This window comes from Onychostruthus taczanowskii, unplaced genomic scaffold (genome assembly GCF_017590055.1).
Source record: "Onychostruthus taczanowskii isolate IOZ18803 unplaced genomic scaffold, ASM1759005v1 scaffold110, whole genome shotgun sequence".
Lineage (NCBI taxonomy): Eukaryota > Metazoa > Chordata > Aves > Passeriformes > Passeridae > Onychostruthus > Onychostruthus taczanowskii.
In genome coordinates this window covers 786,234-803,115 of record NW_024497630.1, presented here as the reverse complement: position 1 = coordinate 803,115, position 16,882 = coordinate 786,234, and the positions used below count along the sequence as shown (strand labels likewise).

The 16,882-nt window shown below is 57.4% G+C and overlaps 1 protein-coding gene across 12 annotated transcripts in view; it reads right to left on the bottom strand.

Annotated features, from left to right (window-relative positions):
• Positions 1–16,882, bottom strand: part of TCF3 (transcription factor 3) — an 82,574-nt gene continuing 65,692 nt past the window's right edge. For 4 of the 12 annotated variants that reach the window (XM_041423708.1, XM_041423718.1, XM_041423773.1 and 1 more), the window contains 8 exons: positions 16,491–16,569; positions 15,652–15,725; positions 14,823–15,026; positions 13,186–13,309; positions 12,293–12,455; positions 11,143–11,381; positions 7,273–7,417; positions 1–6,348 (listed from right to left, as the gene is read on the bottom strand). In XM_041423708.1, the coding sequence (XP_041279642.1) occupies positions 7,275–7,417; positions 11,143–11,381; positions 12,293–12,455; positions 13,186–13,309; positions 14,823–15,026; positions 15,652–15,725; positions 16,491–16,569 (1,026 nt within the window). In that variant the 3' untranslated portion in view covers positions 1–6,348; positions 7,273–7,274. Of the gene's footprint in view, positions 6,349–7,272; positions 7,418–8,119; positions 8,347–11,142; positions 11,382–12,292; positions 12,456–13,185; positions 13,310–14,822; positions 15,027–15,651; positions 15,726–16,490; positions 16,570–16,882 lie in introns of those variants that run through there. The other 8 variants (XM_041423727.1, XM_041423799.1, XM_041423746.1 and 5 more) reach the window with 6 other exon arrangements.

Sequence of the window (16,882 nt, the reverse complement as noted above, 5' to 3'; positions counted from 1 at the left end):
TTGTTATAAAATGTCACATTTATTGCTACATTACTGTTATATACAGGACAGTTCTCAAAATCTACTTTAAAAAAGTTAGGATTATTTAAAAATTCCAAATAATCCAGCCAGCTGTTTTGACACTTGTATAAAATTATTTAAAAAAATGAAAACAATTCATATCTTGAGGCACTCAGAAACACAATTTCATCCCCCAATTGTGATTCATTTCAAAGAGCAACGCATTTCCCACCCCCAAATGCTTTATTTTTTTAATTTTTTTTTTTTGCTGGGTTAGGCATATATATATATATATTTACTATATATATAGTTCAAAACTATAATGTGTATCTGATTTAAGAACAAGGATTTCAGCCACTTAAGTACATCTGGATTTACAGGTAGGCAGCATAAACATCAAAAGCAAGGACCATTTTTCATTTTAAAGGCCAAAAACCAAAAACAACCCATAACTTTCTACAGGGTTAAAAATAAACAACTTCCGCAGGCATTTCCCATCTGCTCTCCCACCCCCATTCCTACAAAAATATAAAGAACATCCCAGGAATGCTTTGTTTCCCCAGAGAGCTGGAGCCCTCGGCACCCAACAGGTCATTCCCAGTGCTGGGATCCTCCCTGTCCTGCCTCCCCAGGCGCCTCTTTCCCCTCTCCTGGCACAGGAGCAGTGGCTCCTTCCCTCCCAGGCGGCTCCATGGTACAAGGTTTGCCCAAAAGCTGGTGGGTTCTGGTGATTTGGGAAGACGTGGCCCTGGCAAGGGGGACCCGTGGTGTCCCCAGCTCGCTGCCTCCAGGAGCTCCACGGCTCCTGGGGCACAGCCCAGGGCTGCAGGGCACGGGGATGCTCTTTGGCCAACGGCCTCGGTACCAGGACATCCCCTTTGGAAGCAGAAATGCCTTGGCTCTCCTGGGCTGGTGCTGCAGCCACGCTGGGCTGAGATGTCCCGGGGTGAGTGTTAGTTACAGCCTCGCTTGGCTGGGCCAGGGTGGGAACGGGGAGCCCTGAGGAGCAGGAGGGGTACAAACCCAAGGGAACAGAGATACCAATGTGGAGACCCAAGACAGGAGTGCCCTTGGCCCAGAGCTGGACTACAGATGGACACACAAAGTTTGGCAGAAGGTCACGAGCCTGCACCATGCTCCTAACTAGAGCCCCCTCCCCGTGGGAGTCCTGCAGGTACAGCTGTGCTGGCTCCCCAAAAGGGCTGAATTGTCCTGGAAATCAAAGTACAGAGCACCAGGTCCCCAAGAGCAGGGAGAGGGAGCTGTGCTGTGGGACACTGGCAGCACCCACCCCCCAAATCCTCCTGCCTGCATCCCAGCTGATGGGCAGCTGCTGGCATGGGCTGCCCCTCTGCAAAGGGAAACAGCTCAGAGATGCTGGCTGGAGAGATTGGGGAGCATGGGAGGAAGGGAAACACCCCTTCAGGCTTGGAGTGGCTGAAGAAGAGCAGCCCCAGCCAAGCCTGGGGCTCAGGTGTTAGAACAGGGCAGTCTGGGCAGCAGCAAGGTGGAACAGAGCTTCTCATTTCAGGGGGATGAGGGATGCTGGCAGAGCCCCACCAGCATCGAGCAGAAGGCACAGGAGGATGAAGGGTGCATGGAGGAGCCCCAGGACCAGGCCCTGCCCCCTCCAGTTCAGTGCTCAGTACGAGCTGGGTGTTTCTACAGTCTCACCTGCCCCCTCCCAGCTCCACAGCACAGGTCTCAAAATGCTTTTGGAGCTGCCAGGAATGAAGCTGGAGGGCAGCAGGGAGCAGGAATTACAGACAAGAGCAGAGAGAACTGGCTGGGCTGGGATCAGCAGAGCCCCGGGAGAGGGGAGAGGGATAAGATTTGCATAGGATTTTTAACAGGGCAAAGACCTTGTGCAAGCTCGGGGTACAGAAAACAGGCCTTGCTATTGCTGGTGTTGGGCAGGAATGGAGGAGTCCAGTGGCCAGGGCTTGCTCTGGGTTTGCCAGCACTGCACGTGGGGGGCTGATGGGTTTTTCTGGCCCAGCTCCATCCCCAGCTTTGCTTCACCTCCCACAGCCCACGGATGGAACTGGAGCTGCCCAGGCTCCCCAGTACAGCACAGCAGGGCCTGCAAGGGAACTCGGGTTCCACTGGCCACAAAGTTGGCAGCAAAGCTCAAGGGGTGCAGGGGATTGGGGGGGTGCCAAAACCTCCTGTTTCTCCATCCCCCACAACTGGAACTACCCAGCAAGGGCCCAAAAGCTCTGCTGGCTCCAGTGGGGACACTGGTGGGACATAAGGGACCTTGGAGAGCAGTTTCTGCCTTGACTCTGGAATTACAGACTCCTGAGGAAACCACAGGTTGAGTCCATCCTTCCTGCCAGCACAGCTCTGGGGAGCAGCTGTGAAAGCAGGGGAGCAGAGAGCCCCGAGAGCTGCTGGCTGGGGCTGTGAGTGGGGGTCACGGGCAGGGGTGACTGCCACACAGCTGGAATTCTGCTCCCTGGGCTGGGGGCTGGGACAGGGGGTGGCTGCCACACAGCTGGAATTCGGCTCCCCGGGCTGTGAGCAGGAGCAGCCACATTGCCACCACTGCCTGAGCACCAACCCATGGGAGGCTGCAGCTGCTTTGCTCTGGGGAAGAAGCAGGTGAAAAGGGGGAAAACAACAATCTGCAATTTTCCTGTTCATAGAGTGGATTGCAGATGCTCCCCAGTCCTGTGGCATGCACAGCTTGTGTGCAGGGAGGCAGGCGGCTGGCTGAGCAGGGCAACAGGAGGCCCCTGGGCTGGGGACACAGGAAATGTCCCATGGCAGTGCCCCAGTTCTGCTGCTCCCCTGGGATGCAGCCTGGGGAAAGAGGGACTAGAAGCTGCACAGAAGGGAAGGCAGCTCCCCCATCTGATGAAGGAAGCTTTGGGGGGGCTCAGTGGCCCCCAAAGAGGAGGGCATGTGCCCCCAGGAGCAGCCATGCAAGCAAAGGCTGAGAGAGGAAGGAGAAAATGGAATAAATGGCACCATACAGCATGTCACCCACCGTGACACCTCTCCTGGCAGCACCACTGCTGTGGGGGACACACAGACAGGCAAAGAAGCAGGTCTGGGGATCTCTGAGATCCCAAGTGGAATGGAGCAGAGCTGTGGGCTGGGGAGAGTGCAGACCTGGCCCTCACTGACCACAACACCTAAAGACAAGAGTTTCATTGCTACAGGGTGACATTTCTGGGCTGGGCTGGTGGTATTTTGGAGACAGCACCTGGCAGTGGTTGTTTTTAGAAAAGCCATTTTCCCTGGCAGATTACAGGCACCATGTTCACACTGAGCCAAACACAAGGAATGTGTTTGGCAAGACAAAGGAATTTTTCCTTGCTGCTCTTCCCAATTGTTTCCTGAGCACCTGGAAAGCATAGATGCCACTGAGGCCACACTGGGCTGGCACACAAAACTGTCACCCTGTGCCATCGAGGCAGCCCCAGGGACAGCAGTGCCACCCCCTACATTGTGCTTTTGAGAGGATCTCTCCAAACCCTGCCTCTGAGGGCTCATGCTTAAGGATCTGCACCCAAGTCTTGCCATGGAAGGAAGCTGGCTGAATTTGCTGTCATGAGTAACATCTTAAACCACCTAAGATGAAAAGCCCCATTTTTGTTGCAATGCCTGGAGATTCTGGGATGGTGAGAAAGGCTCTGGCTCATCAGGATTCCTCCTTGGCCTACAGCACTAGGAGGGGATAAAGAAGTTCAGCAAATTTGTGAACAACTCATAAATCTTCTCAGGTTTCCAATTTTGTTGAATTTATGGATTTTTCTTGACTAGTCCCTTTAAGTCCAGTTGACCATTCTTGCCACCTCCAATTCCTGGGGCAAAATCAAAGGGTTTGTGAACCACTTTTAAATATTTTTTGTAGGGTTTCAAGCTTTCCAGGGCTGGGACACTGCTCCATCCCTCCCGGTCCTGGGAAAGGGGCACTGAGCCAGCCAAAACCCGTGAGCAGTGGGTACTCTGCAGCCCCAGCAGTCTCACCAATGGAGCAGGATGAAACAGAAAGCAGCTGCTGAGCCCTCCAGTTTGCACTCCAGAGCATGAATGGGAGTCAAGGCTGTCACACAGGGAGGAAAACCTCATCCATCTCCCTGCCCACTGCTTCAGCACCCACAAGAGCCCCAGGGAGGGAAGTGTTGTAACCTGTGGGGGTGATTAGGCTAAAATGTGTCTGTTGACACAGGCAAGAAGCACCTGGGTTACTGGAACCACTGATTTTCCTGCCCTTCCCAGGGACAGAGCTGGGGCTGCTGAGGTCTCACCATGCAGAAGGAATGAATGGTGGGAGCACCCAAAAGCTTCAGAGTGATGGTGGATGTTGGGGAGCCCGGGAGCAGGGCCAGGGGCAGCAGGGACAGTCCCATCCTGCCCTGGCACTTGGAGTGGCTCAGCATGGAGCTGCCACAGGGGCTGAGGCCACAGTGCCCAGGTGTGGGTGGGAGATAAGCACTGCCCTGAGCACTTCCAGCAGAGCTTGCCAGAGCACAAAACACGTGGAGGAGCACAAAGTTATGCCAAGAGCCTGGGGTTGCTGGCAAATGCCACAGGACATAATCCTGTTTGCCAGTCCCTCCCTTTCCCTGTGCCACAGCAACACAACTTCCCCAGGAGCCCAGGCTGGAGCACAGGGAGAGATGGAGCCTGCAGGGGAGAGGGGAGTTCCCCACCTCCCCCCAGACCAGTACCCATGTCTCGTGCACCATCCTGCCTGACTGGGCTCTGCAGGGCTGGGAAGAACCAGGCACAAAACGTTTCACAAATGGAAGGAGAGGGAAGAAACAAGAGCAAATTCCTGGTGGATGTTTTGCCATGGCCATCTCCAGACTGGCTGCTGCAGCTCAGAACTGCCCAGCACCTCTTTGCTCCACACCTCCAGGGCACCCAGAGGGGCTGCCAGGGATCCTCCTCCTGCTGAGCACACCAGAGTGGTCTGGAGTGACTGGGAATCCCTTGGAGTGAAGGGATAGCTGGCCCAGCTTGGCTTCTGGAGCACAAGGACAGGAGCTCCTGCTGCCCTCCTTCCCAGTGCCAAGGGAGGAGCCCATGTGCAGGTGACGGTGGCCACTCACATCCCGTGGCAGTGCTGAGCTCAGTTTGCCTCCTGGGAGATGTGACAGCAGGTGACAGTGGGGTGTGAAGCCACCCCTCTCCCCGAGGCAGCATTTTGCATTTCCGATGGCTCCAGAGAAGGGATCCTGCTGCTGCTCACGCTTTGCCCAGGCTGCAGCGGCCAGCTCGCTGCTCCTTCCCTGCCTCCAGCACCCTCAGTCTGCTGCTGCCCGGCTTCCTGGCCCTGCATCCCGCTGCTGCTCCGCTGCCTCCGCCTCTTGCCAGTGCTCCAGCTTTGTTCACTCGGTCTTTGTTCAGTGCCGCTCCTGGAAGTGCCTCGGGCAGCTCTGCCCTGTGGGAACAGGCGCTTCCCTCGTGCATCCCTTGCTGCTCTGCTCACCTGGAAGCGCCTCAGTCCCTTGGCTCTCCTCCACCCGGGGCTGCTCTCTCCCAGCAGCTCGTCCTCCCCACGGCGACGCTCCGGAACGGCCGCGGCCTCGTCCTCTGCCCCGGGGGGCCTCGGCATCTCCGGGACAAGGCAAAGCTCGGGAGCGCCTCAGTCACTGCCCGGGGGAGCGGGAGCACCGCTGCCACTCGCTTTGCTGTTTAACTTCCTTTTCCCAAATCAGAAGTGGCCGAAGAAAAGAGATGGTGAATTCAGCACGAGTTTGTTTTTGTCTTGGAAGGTACAAGCCAGGCAAGGAAGAACATTCCCTCACTGTGGCTACATTCGCTTTTAGTGGCTTTCCGAGCCGAATATGAGAATTCCTCTCTTTATATCCAGTCTCTCTTAATACAATTTTAATATTCTGGTTGATCCTAAAGATGCAACGTTAACTATAGAAACAGCAGCAGAAAAGCGGAGGGTACAAGACATGTTTTTATACAAAAAAAAATTTTTTCGTTGCTTACAAAACATATGCAAAAGAAGCTAAAAAAACCAAAAGGCATTGCTATTTGTTCTACATAAAAAAATCTCATAACTAATGTTCTTTTTTTTTAAAAAAGAAATATCAAGCTTAGGCACAATTTTGCTGCTGGCTGCTTGTGAACAAGCCAAGAGAACACGCCACCCCCTCCTAACTGAGTGATATGTATTGACTGTTCTGCACTTTATACTTAAGGCAATTTTTTGTTTCCGTTTTGTTTTTGACAAAGTGTTTTTTCCACCCCTTACGTCACGCCAGGATCCGTCTGCGTGTGTCAGTATGAGCAGTACTACAGTTTATGGTTCAACAGGGTTGCAGGTCACACCAAGGGTTTTCTTCCTACAGATCTCCGTATCCAGAGGAACAAAAAGATCTACAAATAAAATAAAATAAAATAAAAAAAAGAAAAGTCTGAAGTGATAGAAGCCCAAATGAGAATAGAACTGTGCTCCTTGCACAGGGGGCCCCAGGGCTCCTGCTGCAGCTTGTCCCTGCAGGGCTGGGCAGGGCTGCAGCTGAGCTTTGCCTTTGTTTTGGTCAGGCCATCCCCAGGCACCCACTCGGGCAGGGGACACCAAGGGACTGTACCCTCTCCATGCCCTCCGTGGGATCAGCTCCTGACCTACCACTCCTGGATCTGCTCAGCCCCCCACCATCTCTGCACTGCTCAGATGCTCCCAGGGTCCCTTAAAAGTGGGAACAGCCCATTGGAGCCTGTGCCTCCCACAGCCTCACCAGGGGATTTTCACTTTCTCTGACTCTCTTGGCGTTTCTGGGACCTGCCCATTCCCTCTCATAGACTCACAAGGAAAAGGAATTGATGGTTTCCAGTAGCCAGCTAGAGCAGGACTGAGAGGTGCAGGGCAGAGCTGAGCCCACTCAGAGAGCTCCAAACCCCCCCATCCCAGCTATGGGGCTGCACTCTGCTGTGGGCCAGAGGCTTTGGGTGGGGGGCATGTCCGTGGGCCACATGACACACAGAGAGAATCATGGAATGGGTTGGGCTGGAAAAGACCTTGATCATCTTATTCCACCCCTGCCATGGGCAGGGACACCTCCCACTATCTCAGGTCGCTCCAAGCCCCTCCAACTTGGCCTTGGACACTTCAGGGATGAGGCAGCCACAGCTGCTCTGGGCATCCTGTGCCAGGCCTTGCACACATGCAAGCCATTGATTTCAGGGAAATGAAGCAAGGCTGCTGCTGAGGGAGCGGGGCTGACCAGGCAGAGCAGAGCAGGGCATGGGCACAGGGCTGGACCCACCCGGGGATGTGGGATCCAAGGTGGGGAGCAGTACCTTTACATGTGTCCAACAGGGTTGTGACCGTCTCCTAGACCAGGATGGGAAGCTGACAGTGTCATCTGGGGGTCTCCTACCACTCCGGACACTTTCTCCTCTTCCCGACGTTTCAAGCAGGCCGCTTTTGGGTTCAGATTGCGCTCTGTGCCCAAAACAGCAAGGGAGGGGAGCAACCTCAGTCTGGGCAACAGCATCACCCCTGGCAGCAGCGTCCCAGAGGGACAGCAGGGACCATGCCAGGCAGGCCTGTGTGAGGAGATGAGCACCGTGCAGCGCTCGCTGCAGCCCCCAGTCCCTGCAGGACCTGCCAGGCCCCTGCTCGAGCAGAACCCCAGGCCCAGCTGCACCCCCACTTCAACATGGAATCATGGAATGGTTTCGGTTGGAAGAAATATTAAAACCCATCTTGTTCTGACCCCCTGCCATGGGCAGGGACACCTTCCACTATCCCAGAGTGCTCCAAGCCCCGGCCAGCCTGGCCTGGGACACTGCCAGGGATCCAGGGGCAGCCACAGCTGCTCTGGGCACCCTGTGCCAGGGCATCTCCATGTGCTTGTTGCAGGACCCCCCAAGTGCCTCAGCCAGCACTCAGAGTTGAGGACTGAATTTTTCAAAGCTGCTTAATGGGATCGAGGTGCCAAATTATATGAAGCATGAGCAGAGAGACAGGGGAGCCTCAAATCCACCCCGGGCCGGGGCTGGGGGGGGCTCAGCAGCCAGAGGTGCTGCTGGCACTGCAAACACACAGCTCAGACCGAAAGCAGAGTCAGGACAGAGAAGCAGAAGCATGCAGAGCCAAGGGGAAGAGACAGGCCCCGGAATGCACCTGCCAGCGGTACCATACCTCGTACTTGCTGCTCCAGGCCCAGAATGACCTGCACCGCTTGCTGCAGGATGATCAGTTTGGTCTGTGCTTTGTCCGTTTTTAAGTGCATCTGGCACATGCGTCCCAGTTCTTTAAAGGCCTCGTTAATGTCCCGCACACGCACCCTCTCCCTGGCGTTATTGGCCATTCTCCTCTCCCGGTCCCTCAGATCTTTGTCCTCCAGTGACAAGGCCTCGTCTGTACTGCTGGGTTCACAGCACCACAGGGGTTAGTCAGGGGGTGCCACCGAGGGGGGCTCTATGTTGCCGTGCTGGAAGTGCTCCGGGTGTCCACTGGAAATGGCCCAAACGGCCTCACTTTGCAAAGCCAATTCCTCTGGGTGCTTCCCAGAGCAGCCCAAGCTGTGTCACCTCTGCAAGCCCAGGGAAGGTGCTGCCAGCACAGGGCCAGGTGCCCAGGGGGCTGGAGGGGCCACTGGGGGCAAGGGTGGGCATTGATGCAGCATCACCCACCAACACCTTCTACCCTATGCAAAATTTTGCCTTCCTGTTTGTTTTCAGCTGAAAACTCAAAGATTGGGGAAGGCTCTCGGCCAAAAACATCATGTTTGTCCCCCATGGTGAGATTTTGGCAGGAAGCAAATCCTTCTTTGTAATATTTCCTTCCAAAATTCCATTCCAAATTCTGCAGCTTCCAGTGCTGGTGTTTGAAGCAGTGGTGCTGCAGCAGCAGGAGCGGCCTGGCCTGGCACCCTCTTAGGGGCCAGGGCAGCCTTGGGAGCAGCAGCCTGGGCTGCCCTGAGGATCAGACTTGGATGCAGACAATGAATCCTGATCTTTCCACACAGCCAAAAGCCTGTCAGAAGGGGTGTTTTTTTTTCCAGGCACAGTCAGAAGCTCTGGGAGAGCCCCCACTGCTGACAGCACCCCTGGGATGCCTGACACAGGCAGGGATGGGGGAAGCAAAGTTGTGCTGGCAGCATCTTGAACCGTGGCCTTGCCCATCCCCTTGAAAGCCCCAATTTAAATGCAGACGACCTTCTCCCCCAGAGCAAAACTTCTTGCAGGAAGACATCTGTCTGAGGAGGGTCCTTGGGTGAGACCTGACACTGGGACAGCCTGTGGCCTCGGGCTCCTGGGGAGCCATAAGCCTTTAGCAAAGAGGGGCTGCAGAGGCAGAGCCCTCCTGGAGAGCCTCCGGACAGTGCACGGCCATGTGAAGGGGGAGCAGGGGCTCCCCAGGCAAGCAGTGCCTGTGTGGGACAGAGGGCTGCCCACTGGCCCTGCTGCACCCTCTCCTCGCTGCCTTGTCCCTTCCTGTGTCCCCTCCTTGCTGCCCCAGCTGGCACTGCCACCTCCTCTCCACACACCCAGCACACGTGGGGTGACGGGGCCACCCTGGCACCTGTGCCCCCACACAGGACCCCAGAGCCTTCCTCCAGCACAGGCTGGTGGCTGCAGGTCCTTGCTGATGGCCAGTCCTGGCTGGTGGCTTCCCCAGCAGGGACAAGGCTTGGATGTCACACCAGGGCAGGACAGAGCCGTGTCCCCACCACCAGCATGTACCACTGGCAGCTTGCAGTGTGTCAGGATGGGATGCTTCGGCTGCCTTGTGCCCCTGGGGGTCACCAACCAGCCTAAAACTCCTCAGTCTCCTCCCTTCCCTTCCTGCAGCTGCTGTGGCAGTGGGAGGATCCTGGCAGCCCCCCATGGCGCACAAGGACCTGATGGCAGTGCTGCCAGAGGGGGTGTGAGGGTGGGATTCTCTCCTGGAAAGCAGCACAAACCCAAGGAGGGGACACTGCTTATCTGCACCATCTGCTGAGGGAGCCTGCAGGGCTCAGCCACCTCTCTGGCTGCCTCTAGGAAGGGTTTAAAAAGGGACAAGCGTGGGAGACCAAAGTGAACACGGTGCCAACTCTGCCTAAGCCCTGCCCCACCCTCGGTCCTGCCTGGGATCCGTGAGCAGCAAGTACAAGGTAGAGTGGGACCACCGAGAGGTCACGGCTGGGGCATGTCTGTAGGAGATTGGAAAGAACAGAACCAAAAAGTAAAAACTTGAAATAAAAAAAAAAAATCAAAAGGAAGGGGAAATTAAAAAAGAAGACAGGAAAAAATATACATGTTATGAAAGGCAAAAAATTACAAACTGAAGAGAGGCACAAAGGACTCCAACATCAAGGCACAGCAAGGCCAGCAGAGAGGAGCACAGGCAGGCACAGCCCCCGACGCGTGTTACACAGCTCTGCAGAGAGAAAGGGGTTAACCTGCCCCGGACCCGCGCTGCAGGCGGAGCAGGGGCGGGGGCAGGAGCATGCACTGCGGGATGCGGGACAAAGCAGCCACGTCCTGCGGGGGGACAGCCGGGACAGCCACCCTGGCTTCCCTCCCTGCGATGGGTGCACACACATCACGGTGCACACGCGTGGAAGGGAGCGAGCGTGCCCTCAGGGTGTCCCGGTGAGGGCAGAGGCTGCAGGCGCACGGCGCTCCCAGCCTGTGTCGGACACCAGTGCAGGCAGCGAGGGCTGCTCAGCCCGGGGCTGAGCCCCGCTCAGCGCTGCCCTCGCACAGCTGCCGCGGGCCCGGGGCTTTGCCAGGCACCACACTGCGGGAACAGCAGCCCAGAGCCCCATCAGGCACACCCAGGGGAAAGGAACGGGCTCTGTGCTCAGAGCAGCCCTTGGAGACCGCAGAGCTGGACCCCTCTGGAAGACTCTCTAGTGGGGTTTCTGTCACTTTGCTGGCCAAGCACTGAGCACTTCTGGCCGCGGGCAAGCAGGACAGCACAGGTGTCCCCACGGGGACCAGCATGCAGCACACGCGGTGGCAGCGGGGGACAAAGGAGAGAACAGCAGGGATGGATGCAAAAAAGGCAAAAAAAAAAATTAAAAGGACATCGACAGCCTTGGGTTGGTTCCCCAAGGCCACAGGGGAGAGAGACAGTGCGAGGCACCACAGCACGTCACAGGAGACAGACAGACAGACAGCCCCGTGCCGATCAGGTACGTAAAATATCACCACTCCGGGACCCTCACTGACCTCTAACTTGTTGCTCCAGGTTCAGTATGACTGATACGGCCTGGTGTAGGATTAGCAGTTTGGTCTGCGGTTTTTCGCTGTTTAGGTGCAGCTGGCACATGCGTCCGAGCTCCTTAAAGGCCTCGTTGATGTCACGAACCCGCAGGCGCTCACGGGCATTATTGGCGACCCTCCTTTCTCTCTCTCTCTCGGCTTTTTGCTCTGGGGGAAGAAGATCGTCCTCCTCATCCTCATCTTGACTAATGGTTTAAAATAAGAACGAGACAGGGACATTCCTCGTGTGCACTCTCAGCACTGATCAACTCACAGACAAGAAACACACGGTGACGCACCAAGATGCCGAGACCCCCACGTGCCCTGCCAGGACCTGCTGGCCTGTGCCACGTGCAGGGACACGCAGGGGCTTCGGAGACAAGCAGTTAAGGCTCTTCTTCTGCCTCTTTTTTGTTTTCTTTTGTTTTTAAACAGCAAAGAAAGAAACCACAATGTCATTAAGGCCTGAGGTTGTTGCCTGGAGTGTGCAGGGTGGCCCAGACAAGGTGAAGGCAAACACTGGAATCCCCAGCTGGAATTTGGGAAGATGAAGCCCTCTGCCTCCAGAGCAGGAGTGGGGCTGGTGCTGCCTCTCTGGGCACCATCACCCTGCTGAGGTCTCCGAGCTGGTGGCAAGGCTGCAGAGCAGCCAACACGCTGAAGGACTCCACCTGAGCCACTGCCACTCCTCTGGCTGGATGTGACAGAGGATACAGGAGCCCAAAGCAGAGAGCAGAGATGGCCCAAGGCAGGGAAGCGGTCAAACCATGTCTGACTGGGGCTGAGCACTTGCTCCTTCCCTGCACAGCCCCAGGTGCCCACAGAGGCAGGTGAGGGATGAGGGGCATCCCTCTGCTTTAGGAGCATGAGGATGCCCTGAGGCCACAGGGACAGGAGCCAGCAGAAGGGTGGCAGGGACCCCACCCCCTGGGGCAGTAGCAGGAGCCCAGGCTGTGTGAGACCCCACCAGGCTCCAGGGTGGGCAGGGGCTGGGGGGTCTGTGCCACAGGATGACCCCAGGCCAAACCGGGCCAAGCCCAGTGCCTGGCGGGTCCTGGCAGCTGGACCCCAGCCCAAACACCCCTGGCCTGGGAGCAGAGAAAGTGAAGGGAGAGACCTGTTCAAAGAGCACCTTGTTCTGTTCCGGGAGGGTTTTAGCTCCTTCTTCTCCTCTTCTGAGTTATCTGCCACTGACGTGTTCTCCTCATCCTCCTTCTCTTCCCTCTTTATCTCGCTCGTTCCTGAGGAGACGCTGCTCCGGCCCAGCCCCCCGGACAAGCCTGCAGAGAGAGCAGAGCCACATGCAGAGCTTGAGGGGCCTGACCCACAGAGGAGGCTGGGGGGGTCCTCAGGCTCTGCTCCTGCAGTGGCATCCCAAACTCATCCTGCATTGCTGCTCCACACTCAGGGAAGATGTGAGGGTGCTGTCTCTGCCCTGCTGATGCTCTCCGTTCTCCCTCTTACTTCCCAGACCCTCCAATTTGGGAACCCAACCTACACAACAGAGAACTGGGATCTGTGCACCCACACCTGGCAGGGGGAACAGGAAAATACAGACATCTAGGGTTAGATGGGATATTGGGCAGGAATTGTTCCCTGTGAGGGCAGGGAGGCCCTGGGACAGGGGGCCCAGAGCAGCTGTGGCTGCCCCTGGATCCATGAGATTTTCCAAGGCCAGGTTGGACATTGGGGCCTGGGGCAGCCTGGGACAGTGGAAGGTGTCCCTGTCCATGGGAGGGTGTGAAACGGGATGAGCTTTATGGTCCCTTCCAAGCCAGACCATTCTGGGACTCTGCAAAACTTCTGGAAAAGGCTCCAAGTAGAAACTGCCCTGTGAATGCTGCAAGGAAGCACCATCCTTGCAGAGACATCATCCATCTCCTCCCAGGCTGCACAGGCCTGGACCCAAGCCCCACAGGTGCCTCCCCACACCCTCGGCAGGTGACCCTTAGCACATGTGACCCCTGGGAACAGGTGAGCCCCATCTGCACCCGTGCAGAGCTGCCTTACCACTGTACGTGTCCTGCTGCCTGCTGAGGTCCGGGAGTGAGCTGGGCTGTGATGGAAGTGTGACATGGTTGTGGAGCAAGCTGGGGTTGCTGGACAGCCCATCTTCGGGGTGGCCTCCTCCCACCTGCAGCACAAGGAGCAGAGCGAGCCTCAGGGAGGGATGTGTCACAGCCAGCAGGGGGGACAGTGGGGACATTCAGCTGAGCAGTTACCCCAGGCCACCCTGGCTCCATGGAGTGGCTGAGGCACCGCTGGGTGCTGCCCTCACCCTCCCACCCCTGCAGCTGAGGAGTGTGGGAGGGAAGAGCCAGCCTGCTGCAGCAGCTCTCTGGGACTGTGCTGGGGACACTGCAGCTCCCTGCCCTGAGCAGGAGCTGCACCCAGCCCAGAGCCCCTGTCACTGCTGTCCCCTGCCCCGAGGAAAAGCCCCTCTGTGCCCAGTGCAAGGCCAGCACAGCAGAGAGGACACGTGTCCTGTGTCCACTGAGCACCACTGTGTCTGCACCTCCCTAGTGCCACCGGAGCAAGGGACATCCCAGCAACATGAACTTGGCTGCAAAGGGGCTGGAGGCAAAGGGTGAGGGGCCCTTCTGAGCCCACGGCCCCGAGGCAGTGTCACACAGGCTGGGGACTGACAGGACAAAGCCAGCCCTGCTGGCAGCAGCCTACAGAGGACACGTCTCATTTCCTGCTCAGGAGCAGAAGCCAGGGAGCTTAGAGGGGGATCACAACTGCTTCTGTGGAGACTGGAGATGTGTCACTGTTTGCTGCAGCAAGCAAGCAGCTCTGCCAAAAATGTGCTGCTGTGGTCACCAACCTCTAGACAAGGGGGGACCCAGGTGACCCTGGTGATGCATGGGATGCCAGCATCCATGTGCCCAGGGGGCCATGGATCCATCACATTCCCTGGAGCTGCAATGAACCCTCACACACCACAGAGGGACATGGTGCCTGCCCATTCAGAGTTCCTGGTGACACCCGGCACTCCTGTACCCACTGGATCCCTCTTCTCCTCCCTGCATATCCTAGGGATACCTTGAAGTTGTTTTGAGGGATTTTCAATCATGTTGCAGGGAAAGAAGAGCAGCTCTCTCACCACCTCTGCCTGCCCTGAGAAGGGGCACAAGGGAAGGGCACACAGAGCTTGTGCCAAGGCTAGACTCGGTGTCCCCAGAGCAGCTGTGGCTGCCTCAAAATCCCTTGAAGTGTCCAAGACCAGGCTTGACAAGGGAAGGGTACACAGAGCTTGTGCCAAGGCTAGACTCGGTGTCCCCAGAGCAGCTGTGGCTGCCTTAAAATCCCCTGAAGTGTCCAAGACCAGGCTGGACAGGGCTTGAAGCATCCTGGGACAGTGGAAGGTGTCCCTGCCATGGCAGGGGGTGGAACAAGATGAGCTTTGAGGTCCCTCCAAACCCAAACCACTCTGGGATTCTGTGACTCAGCTCTCCCTTGCAGGAACATGGGAAGTGACTTCTCTGCCTGTCACCCATGCAATGCTGCCAGCACCTGACCCAGCCTGGACCACACTGAGCTATTCTTGCACCACAGGACACGTCCCTCTGAATGCCATGTCACACCACATGTGACACGTGTCCCCAGCGTGTCCCTGCCAGCTGCCACATTGCTCCCACACTCACCAGACTTGGGTGCCTGCTCCCCAGGGCCATGACTGAGGCAGGGAAGGCCTGGCCCAGGCTGCCCACGGCAGCACTGTGTGCTGGTGCTGAGCCCAGCAGCCCGTGCATGTCCCCGTGGTTGCTGGGCATGGCAGAGGTCTGGCCCACGGCGTGGTTCCTCAGCACATGGATGGCTTCATCCAACCTGTCTTCCATTTTGTTTTGCTGGAAGGGCAGGACAGAGAGAGGTCTGTGTTAAGTGCCCCATCCCTGAAAGTGTCCAAGGCTGGATGGGGCTTGGAGCACCCTGGTCTAGCAGAAGGCGTCTCTGCCCATGGCAGGAGTGCAACTGTATGAGCTTTAAGACCCCTTCCAACCCAAACCTTTCCATGATTCCAATCCAATTCCATGACTGCAATCCCATATATCCAGCAGCCCCCTGCTGGTCTGCACTGCAGAATGGTTGGTGGCCATCCTGGACTCAGGTGCCACAGGGCAGGGATGGGGAGAAATAACCCCCCCAGCCAGTGCCATTCCCTGAAGGCATGATGGGTCACATCAGTGGAACTGCTCAGGGCAGGGAGAAACCTGCCAGGAATCCCTTGGGCTGGGCCAGACCACCGGGATGGACCTGGGCTGGGGCAGGGGGAGGGTGCCAGGATGCCGGGAGACTCCAGGTCAGGGATGCAGCACTGGGCTCTGCTCAGCTGCTGCTACCTAAATATCCATTCCTGGCCAACCAGCTGATTCCAGTCGTTCAGGGGAGAGGGCACCACCAAAAAACCCTTCCCCACCAAGGTCTGAGGGAAGAGAGAGAAAAGGAGAACCCGGAATTTTTGGTGCCACTCACCAAAGTGTGGAGGCTCCCTTCGTAACTGGGAGATAAGGCACCCGCTCCGCCCGCCCGCGGCCACTGCGACGAGCCTGGGGACAAACGCAGAGTTGGGGACCGGCCATGGCCACGGCTGCCACTAGATGGGGCTGGAAGCTGGGCCCAGCGCACCGGCCACCGCGCCACACACAGCCCTGCTCGGGCACTGCTCGGGCCACTGGGGCACCACCCGGCCCTGCACAGGCCACTGGGGCACCACACGGCACTGCATGGGCCACCATGGCACTTCACGGGCTGCCATGGCACTGCACAGGCCACTGGGGCACTGCATGGCACTAAATGGATCACCAAGGCACCACACGGACCACTGCAGCACCACATGGGCCACCACAGAGCTGTGTGGCACTGCACAGACACTGTGGCACTGTGTGGCACTATGAGCTCTGCTCTGGCTCAGCCCTTCAGGCCTCGAGAGGTGTCCCAATGTCCCTGGTCCCAGTGAGTCACTGTGACCTCGGGGCCAGGTTATGCTGCACCCTGGGCACAGGAAGCCTGGGCACCAGCTCTGCTGGGCACACTGGAGCTGTCCTGCCCAAGGGGACCAGGAATGGGCTTTCAGCAGGTGCTGAACTTAGCCACTGGCTGCTTCCCAGGTCCCACTGCACTTCTCCCATGGGAGGCAAATCCAGCCACAGCCTCTCTGAGATGGGACGTACAGGGACAGGGTCAGGAAGGGCAGGAGAAGGTTCTGGGGCTGCTGCCAGCCCTGGGCTGAGAGATGGGACTGACCTGGGAAATTCACTGCCTGGGAGCTCCCAAAAGCAAACCCCACCCCCTTTACCCTTCACATCACTCACCTGCGAGGCCCTGCGGGGACCCGACCGGGGTGGAGGGGTTGGAGGAGAAGTTATTGCTAGAGTGGTCGGGGGAGTAAATCTGCAGGGACAGAAGGGGGATGGTCAGCAGTGCTACCCTGAGCTAGCTGTCCCCTCCCAGTGGCACCCACCACCTGCTGCTTCCCAAATCCACAGCCAGCACAAAGACTGAGCCCAGTTCCCCCCAGTTCCCCCATTAACCCTGGGGTCTCTCTATGTCCCCACTGTCACCACCCCTGAGTGCAGCCTCTGCTCTTCAGGTCCCCTCTCAGGAGGAAGCAGGAGCTCTCAGGAATTGCTGCAGGGTCACTGTCAGTACCCCTCTGCCACTGTGCAAAGATCACTGAACAGGACACAGGCAACTCTGGTGACCC